Source organism: Aquarana catesbeiana, linkage group LG06, assembly GCF_042186555.1.
Source record: "Aquarana catesbeiana isolate 2022-GZ linkage group LG06, ASM4218655v1, whole genome shotgun sequence".
NCBI lineage: Eukaryota > Metazoa > Chordata > Amphibia > Anura > Ranidae > Aquarana > Aquarana catesbeiana.
Genome location: NC_133329.1, coordinates 46,033,007 through 46,059,370, shown reverse-complemented (window position 1 = coordinate 46,059,370; position 26,364 = coordinate 46,033,007). Strand labels below are relative to the sequence as shown.

Genomic DNA, 26,364 nt, shown 5'->3' with positions numbered 1-26,364 from the left:
CTGCATTGATTATTCATACCTTTCCTTTAGCTTGGGATGTTACACATAAGCTTGGATTTTAATTGGTTGTCTCTCCGTTGCTATGCCAACGGTACGCATATAAATTGAATGGCTGGCACCGGGCTCCTCATCCCTTTGATAAAGTCACGTGCTGTGACGCAACGCGTCAGGGTAGGAGGAGCCAGGTGCCGACGCTTCTCGGGGACGGCCGAACCCGGAAGCTATACTACATCCACTGTTCGTTCTAGCTCTATATGTAAGTTACTACGTCTATCAATAAAATTTATATTTGGTATTACTACACTATGAGACCTTTCCTTTGTCCCTAACTACCACTACTGGGATTGCTGGGAGCGGCGGGAGGAGATTCGGAGAACCGGACCTACTGATATCACTCCAGGAAACCCACCCTCTCCAGGACCATCTTTCTGCTCTACTTGGCCCACTGGGGGCCGCTGCTGGAGGTGAGAGGCTGGGGGAAACGTTTGGTGTGTGCACTTGAACCTTTTTGAAGATTAGCACCAGGCACTGCACACTTTGCACTTTACTTAAAAGTTCATCCCCTGTGGACATTATTCATCACAGCTGCGCAGTGTTACACTTATGGACTGATACTGCACTATTGTCACTTTGGGACAGCATCTCTGTTGTGGGACTGTTTGTCCTTATTATTTTGAGTTATTCATTTTCGGCGCATCAGTGCGGTATAATGGTATGACTGCACTGCTTTCACTATTTTCACTTATGTTATTTTGTTCATAAGATTGTGAAGTGATTATTTATGAGAAATCGATTTGCACTTTGTATTTTTATTTTTTAGCACCTTGATGCACATCTATTTATACTATAGTTTTACACCTTATAGATTATTTACACTAGGGTATATTATTTAATATTTATATTATTATTTTTATTTTTCCATTATTCATTTTGCATTTCCAGCTGCGATTTTATGCGTTTTCACCTCATGCATTAGTTGTCACTTTGCTGAGCACTAGGAATTATTGGTGTTCATTATACTTCGGTTAGATATTATTATTTTTAGCTTTGCATTACTGTCCCTCCCCTTTGAGGCGGGGTGGTTTGCATATTATTCATTTTATTTTATTTAATTTGATTTTTCATTATGGCACGCTATTGACCCATATGTACCCCCCTTTTTCACTTATGTTTTTTATTGATTTCAATATGGAGTTTTAACATTATGGAGTATGGATCTTGTACTGATCTCTACCTGGTTTTAATAGGAAGTAGCATCTTGTTATCATCACTCATCAGAATGTTAGACTGTTTATCCTTGCCCTAGTTGATTACGGTCAGGTAATATATTGCTAGTTTGGTATCGATTGGCAGAGTAGCGCTACATATTGTATCACATATTCATTGCTTTACTGGGGGAACTGAGTGGACCCGTCTATGTTGGCAGCTTTCTACTTGATACCTCACTAATAGCATTAGTTCTAGTTTTCTCCTGTAGTATTTTGGTTTTTGCGCACTAGTCCCTTTATCATATAGTATGCCTGTAAAGTGGTGCATGTTTCCCGTGTTTAGAACAGTCTAAAAGCAAAATGACATTTCAAAGGAAAAAAAGTCATTTAAAACTACTCATGGCTATTAATGAATTGCCGGTCCGACAATACACATAAAAGTTCATTGATAAAAACTGCATGGTATTTCCCCACAGGGGAACACCGAACCAAAATTTAAAAAAAAACTGGCGTGGGGGTCCCCCTCAAAATTCATACCAGACCCTTCAGGTCTGGTATGGATTTTAAGGGGAACCCCCCGCCAAAATAAAAAAAAAAATGGTGTGGGGTCCCCCCAAAAATCCATACCAGACCCTTATCTGAGCATGCAACCTGGCAGGCCGCAGGAAAAGAGGGGGGACGAGAGAGCGCCCCCCCCTCCTGAACCGTACCAGGCCACATGCCCTCAACATTGGGGGGGTCTTTGGGGTCCCCCCCAAAGCACCTTGTCCCCATGTTGATGGGGACAAGGGCCTCATCCCCTCAACCCTTGCCCAGTGGTTGTGGGGGTCTGCGGGCGGGGGGCTTATCGGAATCTGGAAGCCCCCTTTAACAAGGGGACCCCCAGATCCCGCCCCCCCTGTGTGAAATGGTAATGGGGTAGAAAAGTACCCCTACCATTTCGCAAAAAAGGTGTCAAAAATTTTAAAAATGACTAGAGACAGTTTTTGACAATTCCTTTATTTAAAGTCTTCTTCTTTCCATTTTCTTTCTTCTATCTTCTTTCTTCTATCCTGCTTCGGTTTCTTCCTCCATCTTCTTCTTCCTCCTATCCTCTGCTTCTTGCTCCGCTATTCTCGTCCGGCATCCTTCTCCACGGCGTCTTCTTTCCTTCTTCATTCTCGGGCTGCTCCGCATCCATGATGGATGATCCATGGATGCGGAGCGGGCCGAGAACGAAGAAGGGAAGAAGACGCCGCGGAGGAAGATGCCGGACGAGAACACCGGAGCAAGAAGCAGAGGATCAGAGGAAGAGGAAGAAACCAAAGGAAGATAGAAGAAAGAAGATAGAAGAAAGAAGATGGAAAGAAGAAGACTTTAAATAAAGGAATTGTCAAAAACTGTCTCTTGCCATTTTTAACATTTTTGACACCTTTTTTGTGAAATGGTAGGGGTACTTTTGTACCCCATTACCATTTCACACAGGGGGGTGGGATCTGGGGTCCCCTTGTTAAAGGGGGCTTCCAGATTCCAATAAGCCCCCCCGCCCGCAGACCCCCACAAGCACCAGCCAAGGGTTGTGGGGATGAGGCCCTTGTCCTCATCAACATGGGGACAAGGTGCTTTGGTGCTTTCTCTCGTCCCCCCCTCTTTTCCTGCGGCCTACCAGGTTGCGTGCTCGGATAAGGGTCTGGTATGGATTTTTGGGGGAGCCCCACGCCATTTTTTTTTTTTTTTGGTGCGGGGTTCCCCTTAATATCCATACCAGACCTGAAGGGCCTGGTATGAAATTAAGGGGGGACCCCCATGCCATTTTTTTTTTTAACTTTAGTTCGGGGTTCTCCTGTGGGGAAATCCCATGCCGTTTTTATCAATGAACTTTTATGTGTATTGTCGGACCGGCAATTCAATAATAGCCGTGAGTAGTTTTAAATGACTTTTTTTCCTCTGAAATGTCATTTTGCTGTCAGACTGTTCTAAACACGGGAAACATGCGCCCCTTTACAGGCATACTATAGACAACCCCCAGGTACGAAATTTAAAGGAATATTACACTTTTATTGTTTCACTTTAAACATTATTAAAATCACTGCTCCCGAAAAAACTGCCGTTTTTAAAACTTGTTTTTGCATTGATACATGTCCCCTGGGGCAGGACCCAGGTCACCAAACACTTTTTATGACAATACCATGCATATAAGCCTTTAAAATTAGCACTTTTGATTTCTCCCATAGACTTTTAAAGGGTGTTCAGCGGCTTTCGAATTTGCCGCGAACACACCCAAATTGTTCGCTGTTCGGCGAACTGGTGAACAGCCGATGTTCGAGTCGAACATGAGTTCGACTCAAACTCGAAGCTCATCCCTACTCTGGTGGTCCCTTTAGTTGGTGCTTAGTCTACACCCTTACATTGGAGTTCAATTAACAGCATGCTGATTTTTTTATTGGTGATCAGTGCTCAGGGTGTCCCTTCACATTGTGGTCTGTGTGCTCCCCTACACAATGTTTAGTGTGCCCTCTTACATGGTGGTCAGTGTTCTTCCCTAACATAACGGTCAGTGTGCCCCTTGCATAATGATCAGTGTGTCCTCTTACATACTGGTCAGTGTGTCCTCTTACATAGTGCTCAATAAGCCCCTTACATTGTGGTCAGTGTGCCACTTTATATTGGTGGTCAGTGTACTCCATTTAATGTATTCATGGTCACTGTGTTCCTTTACTTCCTTTACATTGGTGGTCAGTGTGCTCCATTATTTTGTAGTCAGTGTTCTCCCCCCGCATTGTGGTCGGTTTACCCCCTTACATTGGTGATCAGTGTTCTCCCCTTACATGGTGGTCATTGTGTCCACTTACACTAATATACTCAAGGCACCATCGAGCATCAGATGCTGGGCAAGAAGGGTGCAGTACTCTGCACCCCCTTTCATAGGCAGCTTGTCTCCCCTGTCCCGGCACTGACTGCTTCTCCTACCAAGCGATGGCTTGACAGCTACAGTCTCTGCAGCTCCACGCTCTTTGTTTACAAACTCTGTCCCCACCTAATAGGGCATGCACTGTACTGTGTTGCAGCCTGTGACATAGATTATGCCTACAAGGCAGGTACAGACTTTGTAACAAACAGCACAGCACTGTAAAGACTGTGTCATGAGAGGGTTTACCCGTTGGTGGCGCTATCGGCCTCTTGGATCGCAGTACCAGTGGCACCAGCGGGTGTCTTCCAACACCTGGGACCTGCAGTAAGAGGTCTCTCCTGCTGGTGGCACTGTTGCATCCTTGGGCCGTAGTACCAGTGTCCACCAGCGGGTGCACTCCGGCAGTGTGGAGCAAACAGCACACTCTGCGATCAGCTGTGACATGAGGTTAATTATAGTCAGTCCTATAAATACCCGGCAAGCCCTCATATGCTTGCCTTGGTATCTTTCTTCCTTGCGCCCTGACCTGTTATCCTGTTATCCTGTAAACCTGTATCGGACCCTGAACCTGTTCCTGAGCCTGTATCCTATCCCATCCATTATCCCCCTTTCCCAACCTGCCCTTGTTCAGTTGCTGATCTCCTGTGTATGACCTTGGCTTGGCTACGTTTATGTTTCTGGTATATCCCTTGTTCCTGCTGACCTGCTGTGTATGACCCTGGCCTGGCTGACATCTGTGATTCCGGTATTGCCCCTTGCTGTATATATTATCTGTTGTCTGTGGGTTTCTGTCGGTTGGTTGAGCACTATTTGTATTTGGGGTGTTTGTTTATTTATATTACTTATCTTAAATAAACATTATTCTTATTTCACTTTACATGCGTTTTGGTTTCCTCTTTGCAGTCCACACAATCTGGTCACACCTGTTCATGACAGACTGTGACAGCTGTAGATGTCAATCTGTGGCTCGGCAGGAGAGAGCAGTTAGAACCAGGGCACTTTAAAAAAATATAATGTCAAGCCATGATTTGGCAATGGGAAGGCTGGGGCCTGGCACTGAAACACTGATCTACAGGGTATACACCCAGATTGCATCTTGTCCATACTTTCACAGTTGTCTTGGTTAAAAGTTGCCACGTTATATCTGTGGACACCAGTAGCTTACATTCTTTATTTTAATGGGTGCAGAAAATATATAGTTTGATCTAAAAATAGCATAATTAATGATTATGCAACTCAAATTTCAGACAATCCTCCCTATAATCCACCCTCCTCATCACAATTTGAAGTACAGCTATATAACTTCAGGTGCAGACTAGGGATAACCTAGGTTCAGTCAAAATGTTGCATGTTCGGTAAACAGCCAAATTAATTGGTGTTTAGTCAAGTTGAATCTCCAATGGCAGTGGGAAGTGATACATTTCGCAAAAGTATCAAGTATCAAAAGTATCTTTTAGCAACAGTATCACTGCTACTGCCAAACATGACAGTTTCCCCTCTGGCTGGTTGTTAGGAAGCCGACAGCCCTTGGGCGTCCTAACAATCTTGACTTGTCCCCGCCTGGCCCATTCAGTTGTCAGGACGAGGAATGGTGTAAAAAAAATAGAATAAATTGGGATTCGCCCCATCCATCAGGTCTGGTAAAAATTTTAAGATGAACGCCATGTAAAAAAAACGGCTTGGGGTCCCCTTAAATTCCATACTGGACCCTTTGGATAATACCCTTACTGGTTAAAACTTACAGTACATTGCTCAGGGCTCAGATCTATTGTTCCCTTTACTGTTTTGGTCTTTGTTAGCACTTACCATTCTTAAGCTCTTGCAAGAAAAGTATTGGGTCCGTCTCTTGGCATATTTTAATGATATCTTCTATTTGATGGGACATCTGATCCTTTCTTTCTTCTGCCTTCTTGATCAGATCAGAGACTGAGAAGGACGCTTGATCTTCCTGTGTGGAAGTGTCATCAGAAATCAGCTCTAGATCTTCCAACAGTTTCCTAACTAGCTCTGCATCGGAGACCTTCTGTGCTTCAGTATCGGGCGTTAGAAGTTTCTCAGTGTTTATTTTCTTGCGGTCTAGTTCCTCTTGGACTTTTCTCAGATCATTTTTCTTTTTCTCAGCTGCTTTTGTTACTTTTTCCACCTGGTGGTCTCTGTGATCTCCATATATGCAGCACCAGGAGCAGACACAGACATCATCATCGGTACAGTAATGTTCAAAGACTTTATTATGAATGGAGCATTTTCTCTCCTTGAAGTAAGTGGTGGGTTCTATTAGGATGTGTTCCTCCTTCTTGCTGTGTAAATTCAGATGTTCATCACACAAGGATGTTTCACACAGCAGACATGATTTAACAGCAACTCCTGGGTCCTCAATACAGTATGTACAGTTCAGATCTCCATTATTTGACTTTGACAACCTTGACTTAAAAAATCTTGCCACTTTTCGTAGGGCATAGTTTATTTTCAGTATAGGTCTGCTTTCATATTTTTGCTTACAGACAGGGCAAAATAGGTTGTTTTTCTTCTGATTGTTAAAGGCTGTTTCAATACATTTCATGCAGAAATTGTGTCCACACATCAGGGTTGTAGGGTCACTTAAAATGTCAATGCAAACCGGACACTCCATTTCACATCTCAGATCAGATAATTTCCTTAAAAAAAATGTAATTTAGATTACTGTATATATTATGCAATCTCTTAACTCTACATGGCCAAAAGTATGTGGACTCCAAATCATTGAGTTCAGGTGTTTCCAATGAAAAACAGCATTATTTCTACAGAGTACAAATATATTTTGGACAATGGTATACTTTCAACTTCATGGTAACAGTTTTGGAAAGGACCTTTTTTGTTCCAGCATGGCATTGTCCTTGTTTGCAAAGCATCTCCATAAAGACATGGCTTCATCACTTTGGGGTGCAGGAACTAGAGTGGTGTGCACAGATATTTGACCTCAACTCTACTGAACACTTTTGGGATGCTTTGGTTTGTGCCAAGTTCTCTCATCCAACATCAGTACCTGATCTCATAATTGGTCACAAATTCCTATAGACACGCTCCAAATCTTTGGAAAGCGTTCCCAGAAGAGTGGAGGCTGTTATAGCCGTGAAGGGGGGACTCCATAATACTGTCCATGTTTTTGGAATGGGATGTCTAACAAGCTGATATAGGAGTGATGGTCAGGTTTCCACAAACTTTTGGTTTTATTGCATTTTTCAGGGCAGTCTGATGTTGGACTTACTAATATGTATGATTAGAGTTTATGCCAAGAGCATACAAAATTGACTGTGAAAAATAATAATAATAATAATAATAATGATGATATTTAAAGTGACTCTATCACTCAATAAATAAATACATCTGTTAGCAGGCATAAAATATAGACAGTTAGTGATTCCACGTATGTGCAGGGCCAGTGCTGCAGCTAAGCAAACTAGGCAGCTGTCTAGGATGCACTGCCGGCTAAGGCGCAGTTTCCCTACTCCCTGCCACATAGATGTTGATCAGGGCGGGGGGGGGGGGGGGGTAGGAAGGCACATGCAAGTAGCTGGTCTTGCCTAGGGGGCAAAATAGTCTAGTACTGGCCCTGCATACATGTATAAGTTTTGTTGCCTCTGCTGTGCCTAAAAGCCAGATGGAGCTTGCCTTCCCCTTCCCACCTCCTACACATTCACATTTTGACCAGTAAGGCCAATAGGAATCTGCTGGGGCAGGAGAGCAAGCTATCCATAAATTTAAAGGTTTGTCTGTTAAGAATAGCATAGCAATCACATGTAAGCAATGCATTAAACCTGCTGTATGTCATTTATACCTGATAACACTATATACAGTATCTCTACAAAGTAAGTACACCCCTCACATTTTTGTAAATATTTTATTATATCTTTTCATTTGACAACACTGAAGAAATGACACTTTGCTACAATGTAAAGTAGTGAGTTTACAGCTTGTATAACAGTGTAAATTTGCTGTCCCCTCAAAATAACTCAACACACACCCATTAAACCATTAAACCATAAGCCATTGTCTAAACCGCTGGCAAGAAAAGTGAGTACAACCCTAAGTGGAAATGTCGAAATTGAGAAAAAGTGTCAATATTTTGTGTGGCCACCATTATTTTCCAGCAGAGCTTCACAGGTTGTTGTCCTCTTCCACTCCTCCATGACAACATCACAGAGCCGGTGGATGTTAGAGACCTTGCACTCCTCCACCTTCCGTTTGAGGAGGCCCCACAGATGCTCAATAGGGTTTAGGTCTGGAGACATACTTGGTCAGTCCGTCACCTTTACCCTCAGCTTCTTTAGCAAGGCAGTGGTCGTCTTGGAGGTGTGTTTGGGGTCATTATCATGTTAGAATACTGCCCTACGGCCCAGTCTCCAAAGGGAGAGGATCATGCTCTACTTCAGTATGTCACAGTACATGTTGGCTAGGGATGAGCCGCACACCCCCCGGTTCTGTTCGCACCAGAACCTGCGAACGGACCGAAAGTTCGCACGAACGTTAGAACCCCATTGACGTCTATGGGACTCGAACGTTCAAAATCAAAAGTGCTCATTTTAAAGGCTAATTTGCATGGTATTGTCCTAAAAAGGGTTGGGGGACCCGGGTCCTACCCCAGGGGACATGTATCAATGCAAAAAAAAACTTTTAAAAACGGCCGTTTTTTCGGGAGCAGTGATTTTAATGATGCTTAAAGTAAAAAAAAAAAAAGTGAAATATTCCTTTAAATATCGTACCTGGGAGGTGTCTTTAGTATGGCTGTAAAGTGACGCGTGTTTCCCGTGTTTAGAACAGTCCCTGCACCAAATGTCATTTTTAAAGGAAAAAATGTCATTTATAACTGCTTGCGGGTTTAATGTAATGTCGGGTCCTGGCAATATGGATGAAAATCAGTGAGACAAACAGCATGGGTACCCCTCAGTCCATTACCAGGCCCTTTGGGTCTTGTATGGATATTAAGGGGAACCCCGCACCCAAATTAAAATAAGGAAAGGTGTGGGGCCACCAGGCCCTATATACTCTGAACAGCAGTATACAGGCGGTGCAAACAAGACAGGGACTGTAGGTTTGTTGTTAAGTAGAATCTGTTTGTAATTTTGAACGGGTACATTTTTAACGTGTTTAGCTCCAGCCAAAAAATCTTTTTTAAGCTTTTTGGAAAACATAGGGAAGGGTTATCACCCCTGTGACATTTGTTTTGCTGTCTTTCCTCCTCTTCAGAAGATTTCACCTCACTTTTTGTCCCAATGAAAAATGTTTTTTGAAAATTTGGGGTTTTTTGTGGAACAAGGATTGGAAAGCATCAGTGGAAAGGAGAAATGTTTTTCCCATATTAACTCTTACAGGAGAGAATTCCCCTTCCTAGGGGTAGATTTCATCTCACTTCCTGTTGTCTCCTTCCGTTTGCAAGTAGGAGTCGTTTGTAAGTTAGATGTTTGAAAGTAGGGTCCTGCCCTATATACTCAGCAGAAATTTGAGCCTTAGGTGTTGTTGTGGCCACAACACTGTAAGCCCTCACAGGGCCCTGCTGTGAAATATTAGATCAAGAATTGTAATTACATGCCCCTGTTGGACACGAGCTGAAAAATTAGGCCTTAGGCACTGGTGCCACAACACTGCAACCCCTCACAGACACTCTAGTTGGAACGCAGGAACGAGCCCTGCTGCAAAGTATTGCATCAAAAATTGTAATTACACGCCCCTGTTAAACAAGGGCTGAAAAATTGGGCCTTAGGCACTGGTGCCACAACACTGCAACCCCTCACAGACACTCTAGTTGGAATGCAGGAACGAGCCCTGCTGCAAAGTATTGCATCAAAAATTGTAATTACATGCCCCTGTTAAACAGGGGCAGAAAAATTGGGCCTTAGGCACTGGTGCTGGTGCCACAACACTGCAACCCCTCACAGGCACTCTAGTTGGAATGCAGGAACGAGCCCAGCTGCAAAGTATTGCATCAAAAATTGTAATTACACGCCCCTGTTAAAAAGGAGCTGAAAAATTGGGCCTTAGGCACTGGTGCTGGTGCCCAGAACCAAAAATGTTCTTACAAGCTATCAGCGTGATGATTGAGGAGGAAGAGGATAATTACTCAGCATCAGCATAGGCAGTCTTTGAAGGGATCTGAGATTTCAAAAAAAATTATTCGGTTACATCAGCATCAGGTGCTTGGTAGCTGGTGGTGATCCAAGACTGATTCATTTTTATGAAGGTCGGTCGATCGACAGAGTCGGTGGACAGACGCACCCTGTGATCGGTTACCACGCCTCCAGCAGCACTGAATGTGCGTTCCGAAAGAACGCTGGATGCAGGACAGCAGCTCAATTGCATACTGTGCAAGCTCTGGCCAGTGATCCATCCTCAAGACCCAGTAACCCAGAGGATTTTCGGTGGGAAAGGTGTCCAAGTCTGATCTTGCCCCTAGGTATTCCTGCACCATGTAAAACAGACGCTGGCGATGGTTGCTGGAACTGATCATACCTTGGGGCTGCGGACCAAAAAATTATCTGAACGCATCGGTCAGACGGCCACCTTCTCCACCGCTCCAAGTTTGACTGACCGAAGCCTCAGCAACACGTTGTCCAGAAACAGGAGTTTGTAACCTCCCAGTCTCTGGGAACGCGTTGCACAGACCTTTCTGCAAGGCCTCCCGAAGGTGTTTCATCCTCTGCTCCCTTTGCGATGGCAAGATAAGGTCCACAACCTTACCCTTGTAACGTGGATCAAGGAGTGTTGCCAGCCAGTATTGGTCCTTCTCCTTGATACCACGAATACGAGGATCCTTACGCAGGCTTTGCAGGATCAGGCAGGCCATGCAGCGTAGGTTTGCCGAGGCATTCGGTCCGGAGTCCTCTGGGTCACTAAGGACGACATGGTCCGCAGCCACCTCCTCCCAGCCACGTACAAGTCCATGTGTTTCTTGGGACTGATCCCTTAAAGACTGCTGCTGATGCTGAGTGCCAGGCTCCACCTCCATACTGACACAATCTTCCTCCTCCTCCTCCTCCTCTTCCTGTGTGATCGGCGGGCACGCAGGAACACTGTCTGGATAAAGGGGGCCTTGAGAGCTAAGGAAGTCCTCCTCTTCCTGCCTCTGTTCTGCCTCAAGTGCCCTGTCCATTATTCCACGCAGCGTGTGCTCCAACAGGTGGACAAGGGGGACAGTGTCACTGATGCATGCACTGTCACTGCTCACCATCCTCGTGGCCTCCTCAAATGGTGACAGGACAGTGCATGCATCCCTGATCATGGCCCACTGGCGTGGGGAAAAAAACCAAGCTCCCCTGACCCTGTCCTGGTGCCATAGTCGCACAGGTACTCATTGATGGCCCTCTGCTGCGTGTGCAGCCGCTGCAGCATGGCCAACGTTGAGTTCCACCTGGTGGGCATGTCACAGATTTGGCGGTTCTTGGGCAGGTTAAACTCCTTTTGGCGGTCCGTCAGCCGAGCACTGGCATTATATGACCGGCGGAAATGCACACAGACTTTCCTGGCCTGCCTCAGGACATCCTGTAAGCCCGGGTACCTGCCCAAGAACCGCTGCACCACCAAGTTAAGGACGTGAGCCAAACAGGGCACATGGGTCATTTGTCCCTGTCGGAGGGCAGAGAGGAGGTTGGTGCCATTGTCGCAAACCACCATTCCTGCCTTAAGTTGGTGTGGCGTCAACCACCTCTGAACCTGCCCCTGCAGAGCTGACAGAACCTCTGCCCCAGTGTGGCTCCTGAAATACTAATAGCCTGTAGCTGCACTAAGCTGGGATATATATATATATTATATATATGTATGTACTGATACTGCAGCTAGCAAAATCAACTGCCTGCCTGTAGTATGAGAACACCACCAACCTTCTACAGGTAGCTTTAGCTGAACACTGTGAGGTGGACGCACCCCACTAACTTGTAGGTTTAGCTGAACACTGTGAGCAGGACGCACTGCACTAACTGTAAATAGTCTAGCTGCCTGACTGTGGTACTAATAGGATCAAAAGAACACCAGCAATTTTCTTCAGGTAGCTGTGTTTACTGTAACAAGACAAGCCTGCCTGTCAGTAAGAAGATAACAGGAACGGATCTAGCTGAACACTGTGGGCAGGACGCACCCCACTAGCTTGTAGGTTTAGCTGAACACTGTGAGGTGGACGCACCCCACTAACTTGTAGGTTTAGCTGAACACTGTGAGCAGGACGCACCCCACTAACTTGTAGGTTTAGCTGAACACTGTGAGCAGGACGCACTGCACTAACTGTAAATAGTCTAGCTGCCTGACTGTGGTACTAATAGGATCAAAAGAACACCAGTAATTTTCTTCAGGTAGCTGTAAATACTGTAACAAGACAAGCCTGCCTGTCAGTAAGAAGATAATAGGAACGGATCTAGCTGAACACTGTGAGCAGGACGCACTGCACTAACTGTAAATAGTCTAGCTGCCTGACTGTGGTACTAATAGGATCAAAAGAACACCAGCAATTTTCTTCAGGTAGCTTTATATACTGTAACAAGACAAGCCTGCCTGTCAGTAAGAAGATAACAGGAACAGATCTAGCTGAACACTGTGAGCAGGACGCACTGCACTAACTGTAAATAGTCTAGCTGCATGACTGTGGTACTAATGGGATCAAAAGAACACCAGTAATTTTCTTCAGGTAGCTGTAAATACTGTAACAAGACAAGCCTGCCTGTCAGTAGGAAGATAACAGGAACGGATCTAGCTGAACACTGTGAGCAGGACGCACTGCACTAACTGTAAATAGTCTAGCTGCCTGACTGTGGTACTAATAGGATCAAAAGAACACCAGCAATTTTCTTCAGGTAGCTTTATATACTGTAACAAGACAACCCTGCCTGTCAGTAAGAAGATAACAGGAACGGATCTAGCTGAACACTGTGAGCAGGACGCACTGCACTAACTGTAAATAGTCCAGCTGCCTGACTGTGGTACTAATAGGATCAAAAGAACACCAGTAATTTTCTTCAGGTAGCTGTAAATACTGTAACAAGACAAGCCTGCCTGTCAGTAGGAAGATAACAGGAACGGATCTAGCTGAATACTGTGAGCAGGACGCACTGCACAAACTGTAAATAGTTTAGCTGCCTGACTGTGGTACTAATAGGATCAAAAGAACACCAGTAATTTTCTTCAGGTAGCTGTAAATACTGTAACAAGACAAGCCTGCCTGTCAGTAGGAAGATAACAGGAACGGATCTAGCTGAACACTGTGAGCAGGACGCACTGCACTAACTGTAAATAGTCTAGCTGCCTGACTGTGGTACTAATAGGATCAAAAGAACACCAGCAATTTTCTTCAGGTAGCTTTATATACTGTAACAAGACAAGCCTGCCTGTCAGTAAGAAGATAACAGGAACGGATCTAGCTGAACACTGTGAGCAGGACGCACTGCACTAACTGTAAATAGTCTAGCTGCCTTACTGTGGTACTAATAGGATCAAAAGAACACCAGTAATTTTCTTCAGGTAGCTGTAAATACTGTAACAAGACAAGCCTGCCTGTCAGTAGGAAGATAACAGGAACGGATCTAGCTGAACACTGTGAGCAGGACGCACTGCACTAACTGTAAATAGTCTAGCTGCCTGACTGTGGTACTAATAGGATCAAAAGAACACCAGCAATTTTCTTCAGGTAGCTTTATATACTGTAACAAGACAACCCTGCCTGTCAGTAAGAAGATAACAGGAACGGATCTAGCTGAACACTGTGAGCAGGACGCACTGCACTAACTGTAAATAGTCCAGCTGCCTGACTGTGGTACTAATAGGATCAAAAGAACACCAGTAATTTTCTTCAGGTAGCTGTAAATACTGTAACAAGACAAGCCTGCCTGTCAGTAGGAAGATAACAGGAACGGATCTAGCTGAATACTGTGAGCAGGACGCACTGCACAAACTGTAAATAGTTTAGCTGCCTGACTGTGGTACTAATAGGATCAAAAGAACACCAGTAATTTTCTTCAGGTAGCTGTAAATACTGTAACAAGACAAGCCTGCCTGTCAGTAGGAAGATAACAGGAACGGATCTAGCTGAACACTGTGAGCAGGACGCACTGCACTAACTGTAAATAGTCTAGCTGCCTGACTGTGGTACTAATAGGATCAAAAGAACACCAGCAATTTTCTTCAGGTAGCTTTATATACTGTAACAAGACAAGCCTGCCTGTCAGTAAGAAGATAACAGGAACGGATCTAGCTGAACACTGTGAGCAGGACGCACTGCACTAACTGTAAATAGTCTAGCTGCCTTACTGTGGTACTAATAGGATCAAAAGAACACCAGTAATTTTCTTCAGGTAGCTGTAAATACTGTAACAAGACAAGCCTGCCTGTCAGTAGGAAGATAACAGGAACGGATCTAGCTGAACACTGTGAGCAGGACACACTGCACTAACTGTATATAGTCTAGCTGCCTGACTGTGGTACTAATAGGATCAAAAGAACACCAGTAATTTTCTTCAGGTAGCTGTAAATACTGTAACAAGACAAGCCTGCCTGTCAGTAGGAAGATAACAGGAACGGATCTAGCTAAACTGAATACAGTGTATATATATATATATATGCAACACCTGGGATGCATATATATACACAATACACTGTAAGTGCAGCTAACTGACTGACTGTCCTGCCTAATCTAGCTAACTCAAATGAAATGACACTGTCTCTCTCTCAGCACACCAGAACACACTGCACAGGGCCGCCGTGCAGGCGGCCTTATATAGTGTGGGGCGTGTACTAAATCCCCTGAGCCATAATTGGCCAAAGCCTCCTTGGCTTTGGCCAATTACGGCTCTCTGTTCAGGCGGCGCTGTGATTGGCCAAGCATGCGGGTCATAGTGCATGCTTGGCCAATCATCAGCCAACAATGCACTGCGATGCCACAGTGAATTATGGGCCGTGACGCATGGGTTCGACTCGAACACGAAGCTCATCCCTAATGTTGGCATTTATGGTTCCCTCAATGAACTGTAGTTCCCCAGTGTCGGTAGCACTCATGCAGCCCCAGACCATGACACTCCCACCACCATGCTTGACTGTAGGCAAGAGACAGTTGTCTTTGTACTTCTCACCTGGTTGCCACCACACACGTTTGACACCATCTGAACCAAATAATATTATCTTGGTCTCATCAAACCACAGGACATGGTTCTAGTAATCCATGTCCTTAGTCTGCTTGTCTTCAGCAAACTGTTTGCGGGCTTTCTTGTGAATCATCTTTAGAAGAGGCTTTCTTCTGGGACAAAAGCCATGCAGACCAATTTGATGCAGGGTGCAGCGTAAACACTGACAGGCTGACTCCCCACCCCTTCAACCTCTGCAGCAATGCTGGCAGCACTCACACGTCTATTTCCCAAAGACAACCTCTGGATATGACGCTGAGCACGTGCACTCAACTTCTTTGGTCCACCATGGCGAGGCCTGTTCTGAGTAGAACCTGTCCTGTTAAACTGCTGTATGATCTTGGCCACAGTGCTGCAGCTCAGTTTCAGGGTCTTGGAAATCTTATAGTCTAGGCCAGTGATGGCGAACATTGGCACCCCAGATGTTTTGAAAGAACATTTCCCATGATGCTCCACTACACTGTAGAGTGCGTGAGCATCATGGGAAATGTAGTTCCAAAACATCTGGGATGCCAAGGTTCGCCATCACTGGCCTAGGCCATCTTTATGTAGAGCAGCAATTCTTTTTTTCAGATCCTCAGAGAGTTCTTTGCCATGAGGTGCCATGTTGAACTTCCAGTGACCAGTATGAGAGAGTGAGAGCGAAAACACAAAATTTAACACACCTGTTCCTCATTCACACCTGAGACCTTGTAAAACTAACGAGTCACATGACACCAGGGAGGGAAAATGGCTAATTGGGCTCAATTTGGACATTTTCACTTAGGGATGTACTTACTTTTGTTGGCAGCAGTTTAGACATTAATGGATGTGTGTTGAGTTATTTTGTGGGGACAACAAATTTACACTGTTATACAAGCTGTACACTCACTACTTTACAAAGTGTAATTTCTTCAGTGTTGTCACATGAAAAGATATAATAAAATATTTACAAAATTGTGAGGGGTGTACTCACTTTTGTGAGATACTGTGTATATCTATATATAGATATATATATATATATATATATATATATATCTATATATATAGATATATAGATATATATATAGATATATAGATATAGATATATCTATATATATATATACACACACATACACAGTGCCTTGAAAAAGTATTCATACACCTTGGCATTTTCCACATGTTGACATGTTACAACCAAAAACGTAATGTATTTTATTGAGATTTTATGTGATAGACCAACACAAAGTGGCACATAATTGTGAAATGGAAGGAAAATGATAAATGGTTTTCAAATTTTTTTACAAATAAATATCTGAAAAGATTGGCGTGCATTTGTATTCAGCGTGCATTTGTATACTTTGTAGAACCACCTTTAATAGTTACATAGTTACATAGTAGGCGAGGCCGAAAAAAGTCCATCAAGTCCAACCTATGTGTGTGATTATATGTCAGTATGACATTGTATATCCCTGTATGTTGTGGTCTTTCAGGTGCTTATCTAATAGTTTTTTGAAATTATCGATGCTCCCCGCTGAAACCACTGCTTGTGGAAGAGAATTCCACATACAGCTCTTACAATAAAGAACCCTCTACGCAGTTTAACCGCTTGCCGACTGGCTCACGCCAATATACATCAGCAGAATGGCACTCCTGTGCAAACTGATGTACCTGTACGTCAGTCCACAAAAGCAGGATAGCGGGCGTGCATGCACCGTGGGAGCGTGCCCGTGGGTCCCAGGGACTCGATGTCCACTTGCAGCCCGCGATCACGGTGAGGAGAGGCAGAATGGGGAAATGCCTATGCAAGGCATTTCCCTGTTCTGCCTAGTAACATGACAGATCTTCTGTTCCCTGTCATCTGGAACATTGATCTCTGTCATGTCAGTGGTAGCCCATCCCCCCTACAGTTAGAAAACGCTGAGGGAACACACTTAACCCCCTGATCACCCCCTAGTGTTTAATCCTTTCCCTGCCAGTGACATTTATACAGTAATCAGTGGCTATTTTTAGCTTTGACCGCTGTATTAATGTCAATGGTCCCAAAATAGTGTCAAAAGTGTCCGATCTGTCCGCCGCAATGTCGAAGGTCCCGATAAAAATCGCAGATCAACGCCATTACTAATAAAAAAATAATAATAATAAAAATGCCATAAATCTATTCCCTATTTTGTAGACGCTATAACTTTTGCGCAAACCAATCAATATACACTTATTGTGATTTTTTTTTTACCAAAAATGTGTAGAAGAATACATATCGGCCTAAACTGAGGAACAAATTTGTTTTTTTATATATTTTTGGGGGATATTAAATATAGCAGAAAGTAAAAAAAAAATTCAAACTTTTCGGTCTTTTTTTGTTTATAGTTCAAAAAATAAAACCTGCAGAGATGATCAAATACCACCAAAAGAAAGCTCTATTTGTGGGAAAAAAGGACATCAATTGTCAGTTAAAGCGACGGAGTGCCAAATTGTAAAAAGTGCTCTGGTCAGGAAGGGGGTAAAATCTTAAGGGGCTGAAGTGGTTAAGGTAAAACCGCTTTTCTTCTAATGTGTCTTATTAAATTCCCCTTTGTGGAAAAGTTTTTTCCCTATTGTGGGGTCACCAGGACGGTATTTGTACATTGAAATCATATCCCCTCTCAAGCGTCTCTTCTCCAGAGAGAACAAGTTCAGTGCTCGTAACCTTTCCTCATAACTAGGGATGAGCTTCGTGTTCGAGTCGAACCCATGTTCGACTCGAACATTGTCTGTTCGCCCTATCGCCGAATTGCAAACGATATGGGCCGTTCGCGCCAAATTCGTGTGGCGCGTCACGGACCATAATTCACTGCGGCTTTGCAGTGCATTGCTGGCTGATGATTGGCCAAGCATGCACTATGACCCGCATGCTTGGCCAATCACAGCACCGTCTGTAGAGAGAGCTGTAATTGGCCAAAGCCAGGGTGGCTTTGGCCAATTATGGCTCAGGGGGTTTAGTACACGCCCCACACTATATAAAGCCGCCTGCAAGTTGGCCCTGTGTAGTGTGTTCCGGCCTTGAGAGATAGAGAGACAGTGTCATTTGATTTAAGATGATAGATTAGGCAGGACAGTCAGTCAGTTAGCTGCACTTACAGTGTATTGTGTATATATATGCATCCCAGGTGTTGTGTGTGTGTGTATATATATATATATATATATATATATATATATATATATATATATATATATAGATAGATAGATATATACACTGTATTCAGTTTAGATAGATCCGTTCCTGTTATTATCTTCCAACTGACAGGCAGGCTTGTGTTACAGTATTAACAGCTACCTGAAGAAAATTGCTGGTGTTTTTCTGATCCTATTAGTACCACAGTCAGGTAGCTAGACTATTTACAGTTAGTGTAGTGTGTCCTGCCACAGTGTTCAGCTAAAGCTACAAGTTAGTTTAGTGTGACCTCTGCAGTGTTCAGCTAAAGCTATAAGTTAGTGTAGTGCAACCTCTGCACAGTGTTCAGCTAAAGCTACAAGTTAGTGTAGTGCGTCCTCTGAACAGTGTTCAGCTAAAGCTACAAGTTAGTGTAGTGCACAGTGTTCAGCTAAAACTACAAGTTAGCGTAGTGCGTCCTGCTCACAGTGTTCAGCTAAAGCTACAAGTTAGTGTAGTGCGTCCTCCTCACAGTGTTAAGCTAAAGCAACAAGTTAGTGTAGTGCGACCTCTGCACAGTGTTCAGCTAAAGCTACAAGTTAGTGTAGTGCGTCCTCTGAACAGTGTTCAGCTAAAGCTACAAGTTAGTGTAGTGCACAGTGTTCAGCTAAAGCTGCAAGGTAGTGTAGTGCGTCCTCCTCACAGTGTTCAGCTAAAGCTACAAGTTAGTGTAGTGAGACCTCTGCACAGTGTTCAGCCAAAGCTACCTGTAGAAGGTTGGTGGTGTTTTCCTGGTCCTAGCACTACCGCAGGCAGCTACATTATTTACACGTTAGTGTAGTGCGTCCTCTGCACAGTGTTCAGCTAAAGCTACCTGTAGAAAGTTGGTGGTGTTTTCCTGATCCTATCACTACTGCAGGCAGCTACATTATTTTAACGTTAGTGTAGTGCGACCTCTGCACAGTGTTCAGCTAAAGCTACCTGTAGAAGGTTGGTGGTGTTTTCCTGATCCTATCACTACCGCAAGCAGCTACATTATTTACACGTTAGTGTAGTGCGTCCTCTGCACAGTGTTCAGCTAAAGCTACCTGTAGAAGGTTGGTGGTGTTTTCCTGATCCTATCACTACTGCAGGCAGCTACATTATTTTAACGTCAGTGTAGTGTGTCCTCTGCACAGTGTTCAGCTAAAGCTATCTGTATAAGGTTGGTGGTGTTTTCCTGATCCTATCACTACCGCAGGCAGCTAAATTATTTACACGTTAGTCTAGTGCGACCTCTGCACAGTGTTCAGCTAAAGCTACCCGTAGAAGGTTGGTGGTGTATTCCTGATCCTATCACTACCGCAGGCAGCTACATTATTTTAACGTTGGTGTAGTGCGTCCTCTGCACAGTGGTCAGCTAAAGCTACAAGTTAGTGTAGTGCGACCTCTGCACAGTGTTCATCTAAAGCTACCTGCAGAAGATTGGTGGTGTTCTCATACTACAGGCAGGCAGTTGATTTTGCTAGCTGCAGTATCAGTATAATATAAAGAATTTAGAATTAGGTGTGTCACAACCAAGTACTTGTGGGCAATCTGCTTTCGGTACACGGACGTCAGATTGTACCAGGCAAATTTCCCTGCCCCAGCTGCTGCACCGCCGAAAGAAGTTTGCTCCCAGCCATCCACATGCCCAGCGGTTGAATGCTAGCTTGGCAAAATTGCTAGCACTTCAACTGCTACCTTTTCAGTTGTTAGACTCTGCCCCCTTCCGTGAGTTTGTGGAATGTGCGGTTCCTCAGTGGCAGGTACCCAAACGCCACTTTTTCTCATGGAAGGCAATTCCGGCTCTCTAAGGTGCATATTACCGCTGGCTCATGGTCCAGCAGGCATGGACAGGTACGTTACCTAAGTTTCACGCCGCATTGGGTGACTCTGCTTGCAGCTGGGAAGGAGGCCATCACACCTCCAAAATGCCACTACTAATGATTCTGACACACCTCTATCCTCCACCCCTCCTCTTCTTCTTCCTCCATGGCCTCTTCCTGTGCTTTATCCTTGGAACCAGCGGTGCTCCATAGGCATTCAAGGGGCTACTCAAGTATGCAGGCCAAAAGATGCCATGCGGTGCTTGAGCTGGTGTGCTTGGGGGACAGGAGCCACACTGGGGCAGAGGTTCTGTCAGCTCTGCAGGGGCAGGTTCAGATGTGGTTGACGCCACGTTAACTTAAGGCAGGAATGGTGGTTTGCAACAATGGCACCAACCTCCTCTCCGCCCCCCGACAGGGACAAATGACCCATGTGCCCTGTTTGGCTCACGTCCTTAACTTGGTGGTGCAGTGGTTCTTGGGCAGGTACCTGGGCTTACAGGATGTCCTGAGGCAGGCCAGGAAAGTCTGTGTGCATTTCCGCCGGTCATATAATGCCAGTGCTCGGCTGGCAGACCTTCAAAAGGAATTTAACCTGCCCAAGAGCTGCCTAATCGGTGACATGCCCACCAGGTGGAACTCAACGTTGGCAATGCTGCAGCGCCTGCACACGCAGCTGAGGGCCATCAATGAGTACCTGTGCGACTATGGCACCAGGACAGGGTCAAGGGAGCTTGTTTTTTTTCCCCACGCCAGTGGGCCATGATCAGGGATGCATGCACTATCCTGTCACCATTTGAGGAGGCCACGAGGATGGTGAGAAGTGAAAGTGCATGTATCAGTGACACTGTCCCCCTTGTCCACCTGTTGGAGCACACGCTGTGTGGAATAATGGACAGGGCACTTAAGGCAGAACAGAGGCATGAAGGGGAGGACTTCCTTAGCTCTCAAGGCCCCCTTTATCCAGACAGTGTTCCTGCGTGCCCGCCGATCACACAGGAGGAGGAGGATTTTGTCAGTATGGAGGTGGAGCCTGGCACTCAGCATCAGCAGCAGTCTTTAAGGGATCATTTAAAGTCCCAAGAAACACATGGACTTGTACGTGGCTGGGAGGAGGTGGCTGCAGATCATGTCGTCCTTAGTGACCCAGAGGACTCCGGACCGAATGCCTCAGCAAACCTATGCTGCATGGCCTCCCTGATCCTGCAAAGCCTGCGGAAGGATCCTCGTATTCGTGGTATCAAGGAGGGGGATCGTTACTGGTTGGCAACCCTCCTTGATCCACGTTATAAGGGTAAGGTTGCGGACTTATCTTGCCTTCGCAGAGGGAGCAGAGGATGAAACATCTTCGGGAGGCCTTGCAGAAAGGTCTGTGCAATGCATTCCCAGAGCCTGGGAGGTTACAAACTCCTGTTTCTGGACAACGTGTTGCTGAGGCTACGGTCAGTCAAAGAAGGAGCGGTGGAGAAGGTGGCTGTCTGACCGATGCGTTCAGACAATTTTTTACTCCGCAGCCCCAAGGTATGATCGGTTCCAGCAACCATCGCCAGTGTCTGTTTTACATGGTGCAGGAATACCTAGGGGCAAGATCTGACTTGGACACCTTTCCCACCGAAAATCCTCTGGGTTACTGGGTCTTGAGGATGGATCACTGGCCAGAGCTTGCACAGTATGCAATTGAGCTACTGGCCTGTCCTGCATCCAGCGTTCTTTCGGAACGCACATTCAGTGCTGCTGGAGGCTTTGTAACCGATCACACCAGCTACCAAGCACCTGATGCTGATGTAACCGAATAAATTTTTTTGAAATGTCAGATCCCTTCAAAGACTGCCTCTGCTGATGCTGAGTGACTATCCTGTTATATTGAGTAATTATCCTCTTCCTCCTCAATGATCATGATAATAGCTTGTAAGAACATTTTTGGTTCTGGGCGCCGCCAGTCCCGCCACCAGTGCCTAAGGCCCAATTTTTCAGCCCCTGTTTAACAGGGGCATGTAATTACAATTTTTGATGCAATTCTTTGCAGCAGGGCTAGTTCCTGCGCTCCAACTAGAGTATCTGTGAGGGATTGTAGTGTTGTGGCACCAGCACCAGTGCCTAAGGCCCAATTTTTCAGCCCCTGTTTAGCAGGGGCGTGTAATTACAATTTTTGATGCAATTCTTTGCAGCTGGGCTAGTTCCTGCGCTCCAACTAGAGTATCTGTGAGGGGTTCCAGTGCTGTGGCACCAGCACCAGTGCCTAAGGCCCAATTTTTCAGCCCCTGTTCAACAGGGACATGCAATTAGAATTCTTGATCTAATATTTTACAGCAGGGCCCGTTTCTGTGCCCACTAAGAGTATCTGTGAGGACTTACAGTGTTGTGGCACCAGCGCCACCACCACCAAAGGCCCAATTTTTCTGCCCCTGTTCAACAGGGGCCTGTAATTACAATTCTTGATCTAATATTTCACAGCAGGGCCCTGTGAGGGCTTACAGTGTTGTGGCCACAACAACACCTAAGGCCCAAATTAGTAAATAGGGCAGGCCCCTACTTTCAAACATCCAACTTACAAACGACTCCTACTTGCAAACGGAAGGAGACAACAGGAAGTGAGATTAAATCTACCCTTAGGAAGGGAAATTCTCTCCTGTAAGAGTTATTATGGGAAACTTTTCTCCTTTCCACTGATGCTTTATCACCAATCCTTGTTTCACTAAAAACCCCAAATTTTCAAAAAACAATTTTCAAAACACAAACAGATTCTACTTAACAACAAACCTACAGTCCCTGTCTTGTTTGCACCGCCTGTATACTGCTGTTCAGAGTATATAGGGCCTGAGGGCCCCACACCTTTCCTTTTTTTAATTTGGGTGCGGGATTCCCCTTAATATCCATACAAGAACCAAAGGGCCTGGTAATGGACTTGGGGGTACCCATGCCGTTTGTCTCACTGATTTTCATCCATATTGCCAGGACCTGACATTACATTAAAGCCGCAAGCAGTTTTAAATGACTTTTTTCCTTTAAAAATGACATTTTGTGCAGGTACTGTTCTAAGCACGGGAAACACGCGCCACTTTACAGGCATACTATAGACACCCCCCAGGTACGATATTTAAAGGAATATTTAACTTTTTTTACTTTAAGCATCATTAAAATCACTGCTCCCGAAAAAATGTCCGTTTTTAAAAGTTTTTTTGCATTGATACATGTCCCCTGGGCAGGACCCGGGTCCCCAAACCCTTTTTAGGACAATACCATGCAAATTAGCCTTTAAAATTAGCACTTTTGATTTCGAACATTCGAGTCCCATAGACGTCAATGGGGTTCTAACGTTCGTGCGAATTTTTGGTCCGTTCGCAGGTTCTGATGCGAACCGAACCAGGGGGTGTTCGGCTCATCCCTACTCATAGCTAAGGTGCTCTAGTCCCTTTATTAGTTTTGTTGCCCTTCTCTGGACCCTCTCCAGTTCCAGCACATCCTTCCTTTCGCTGCACTTACAGCTGCAAGTCTTTTTGGGGATGTCTCTATCACCTTTGCACATCTAGAGAGTGACATTTTTGCCCATTCTTCTTTGCAAAATAGCTCAAGCTCTGTCAGATTGGATGGGGAGTGTCTGTGAACAGCAATTTTCAAGTCTTGTCACAGATTCTCAATTGGATTTAGGTCTGGGCTTTGACTGGGCCATTCTAACACATGAATATGCTTTTATCTAAACTATTCCATGTCATGGTTATGCAGTAATCTTTCTCTGTCAGCTTACCTTCTCCTCATGTGTTCAGACTAAGAGGCCAGCCACTCACACCTGGCTGGTTTTATAACCTCTCCTCTAAGCATGGCCCCACCCCAGGCCCTATCAGGGAACCCTATATTAAGCTGTGCACTGCAAGCCAGCAGTGCTGATCAACCTTTGTGTGTTCTGGCTTCCTGTTTCCTACCTGCCGTGTGCTTTATGTTTGTTTCTGTTACCAACCTTGGTGTGTTCTCAACTATTCCTGTCTGCTCGTGACCCTGACCTTTGGCGTGTCCCCGACTATCCCGGTTTGCCTGTAACCCTGAACCTTGGCGTGAACTCTGTTTTCCTTGTCTGCTTGTGGCCCAGACCTTGGCTTATTCCCTTACTATCCCTATCCTCCTGTTGCCTACTGTGGGTGTGAGCTGGGGGACCCTGGGGGTCGCGACCTGGAGCCAGTTGCAGCCCAGTCCATCCTCACCACTAGAGGCTCTGGTGAACACCTGCTGGCTCTTAGACTCCGCGCCCCAGGGAATCTTACGCTCTAACCCTGGTGGGATCTGTGTTGGTGTTCCAGTGGCCCTGCCTTCCTTACCACCCTGACTTCCATCTGCAGCATTCAGCCATAGGGTCCACTACCTTGCGGTGCACTTCTGATCCCAACGGGGTGCATCTGTCACCTAGCCTTAAGGTAACCTGACATTCCATTGTAGCTCCGGCTATATGTTTATGGTCGTTTTCTTGCTGGAAGGTGAACCTCTGCCCCTGCCTAAAGCCTTTTGCAGACTCTAAACAGGTTTTCTTCTAAGATTGTCCTGTATTTGGCTCCATCCATCTTCCCATCAACGCTGACCAGCTTCCCAGTCCCTGCTAAAGAAAAGCATCCCCACAACATGATGCTTCCATCACCATGTTTCACAGTGGGGATGGTGTGTTCAGGGTGATCTGCAGGCTTAGTTTTCCACCACACATAGCGTTTTGCTTTTAGGCCAAAAAGTTAAATGTAGGATAGTGCATTCATCTTAAAAAGTCACTATCCTTCTGACCTTGAAGAAATATTCTTTGCATAGTGATGTGCAATAATGGTGAATTTTAATTCCATTTGAGTGGATTATGGAGAGGGTCCTATAGAGGCAACACCAAAAGTGTAAGTGGAAATACATTAGGGGATAGATCTCTATAAGAAGGAGTTATCCAAATATATTCTGATTATCCACTTCCCCCAATCACAGCGCTCTTCTCTATGCCCAGGGTGCCTCTATCTTCTCCAAGCTAGAGCTCAGGAAACATATAACTTAATATGGATATGGAGATTGGCTTCATGAATACTTGATGATACCCTTTGGTATACAAAATGCCCCAGCAGTTTTCCAGGAGTTTATAAATGACATAGTCTGACTACTTTGGCAAGTTCCTTGTTATCTATCTGGATGACATTCTGATTTACTGCTAATCTTTGGCTGAACACCAACATCAAGTCAAAATAAATCTTGGACAAACTCCAAGAGAACTCTCTATGCTAAATTAGAGAAGTGAATCTCTCATGCAACTGAAGTCCTGTTCCTGGAATACATTATTTCAGATACCGACTCTATGATGCTATGGTTCCTGCAAAGGTACAGGCTATTTTACATTGGCCTCTGCCTAAAAATATGCCTGCCATTAATGCTTCTTAGGATTCACCAACTTCTATAGAAATTTTCTCCGAGGTTTATTCATCCTTGTAGCACCCATCACTGATCTCACCAAGAAAGTTGCTAATCCCAAGTAAAGACAATAAGAAGTCATCTAAGCTTTTGAGACCTTTCAAAAAAGCATTTACTTCCACATCTACCCTTATGCCACACGACCGGTTTTGAAGTCGGAATAAACTCCGAAGGTTTCTCCGATGGAACTCCGATGGAATTCCATTCAAGTGGTCTTGCCTACACACGGTCAAACCAAAGTCCGACCGTCCAGAACGCGGTGAGGTACAACACGTACGACGGGACTAGAAAAGGGAAGTTCAATAGCCAGTAGCCAATAGCTTCCGTCTCGTACTTGCTTCAGAGCATGCGCTGTTTTTGGTCCGTCGGAACAGCATACAGACGAGCGGTTTTCCTGATAGATAGAAATTGGTTCCGTCAGAAATATTTAGAACATGTTCCATTTCTAGGTCCGTCAGAATTTTCGAAAAATAAAATCCGATGAGGCATACACACGATCGTAATAGACGATGAAAAGCTTGCGTCGTACTTTTTCTGTCGACATTCCGCTCGTGTGTACGCGCCATAAGACATCTGGATCCTACCTTAGCCTTTCTGGTAGAGGTTGGTGCCTAAGAAATTGGTGTTGTCACAATGTTCTAGTATCAATAATTGATATCCTTGTGCATTCATTCCTCACAATATCCCCCCCTCAGAATGCAACTGGGAGTTACTGGTTGTGAAATGGACATTAGAGGCGTGATGGCATTGGCTGGAAGGGACCCAACATACATTTACT

General features: G+C 45.0%; 1 protein-coding gene across 1 annotated transcript in view; it reads right to left on the bottom strand.

Annotated features, from left to right (window-relative positions):
- LOC141148367 (uncharacterized) overlaps positions 1-26,364 on the bottom strand; it is a 636,575-nt gene that overhangs the window by 124,384 nt on the left and 485,827 nt on the right. Inside the window, exon 13 of the mRNA XM_073635776.1 lies at positions 5,905-6,752. Coding sequence (XP_073491877.1) covers positions 5,905-6,752 — 848 coding nt within the window. The remainder of the gene's footprint in view (positions 1-5,904; positions 6,753-26,364) is intronic.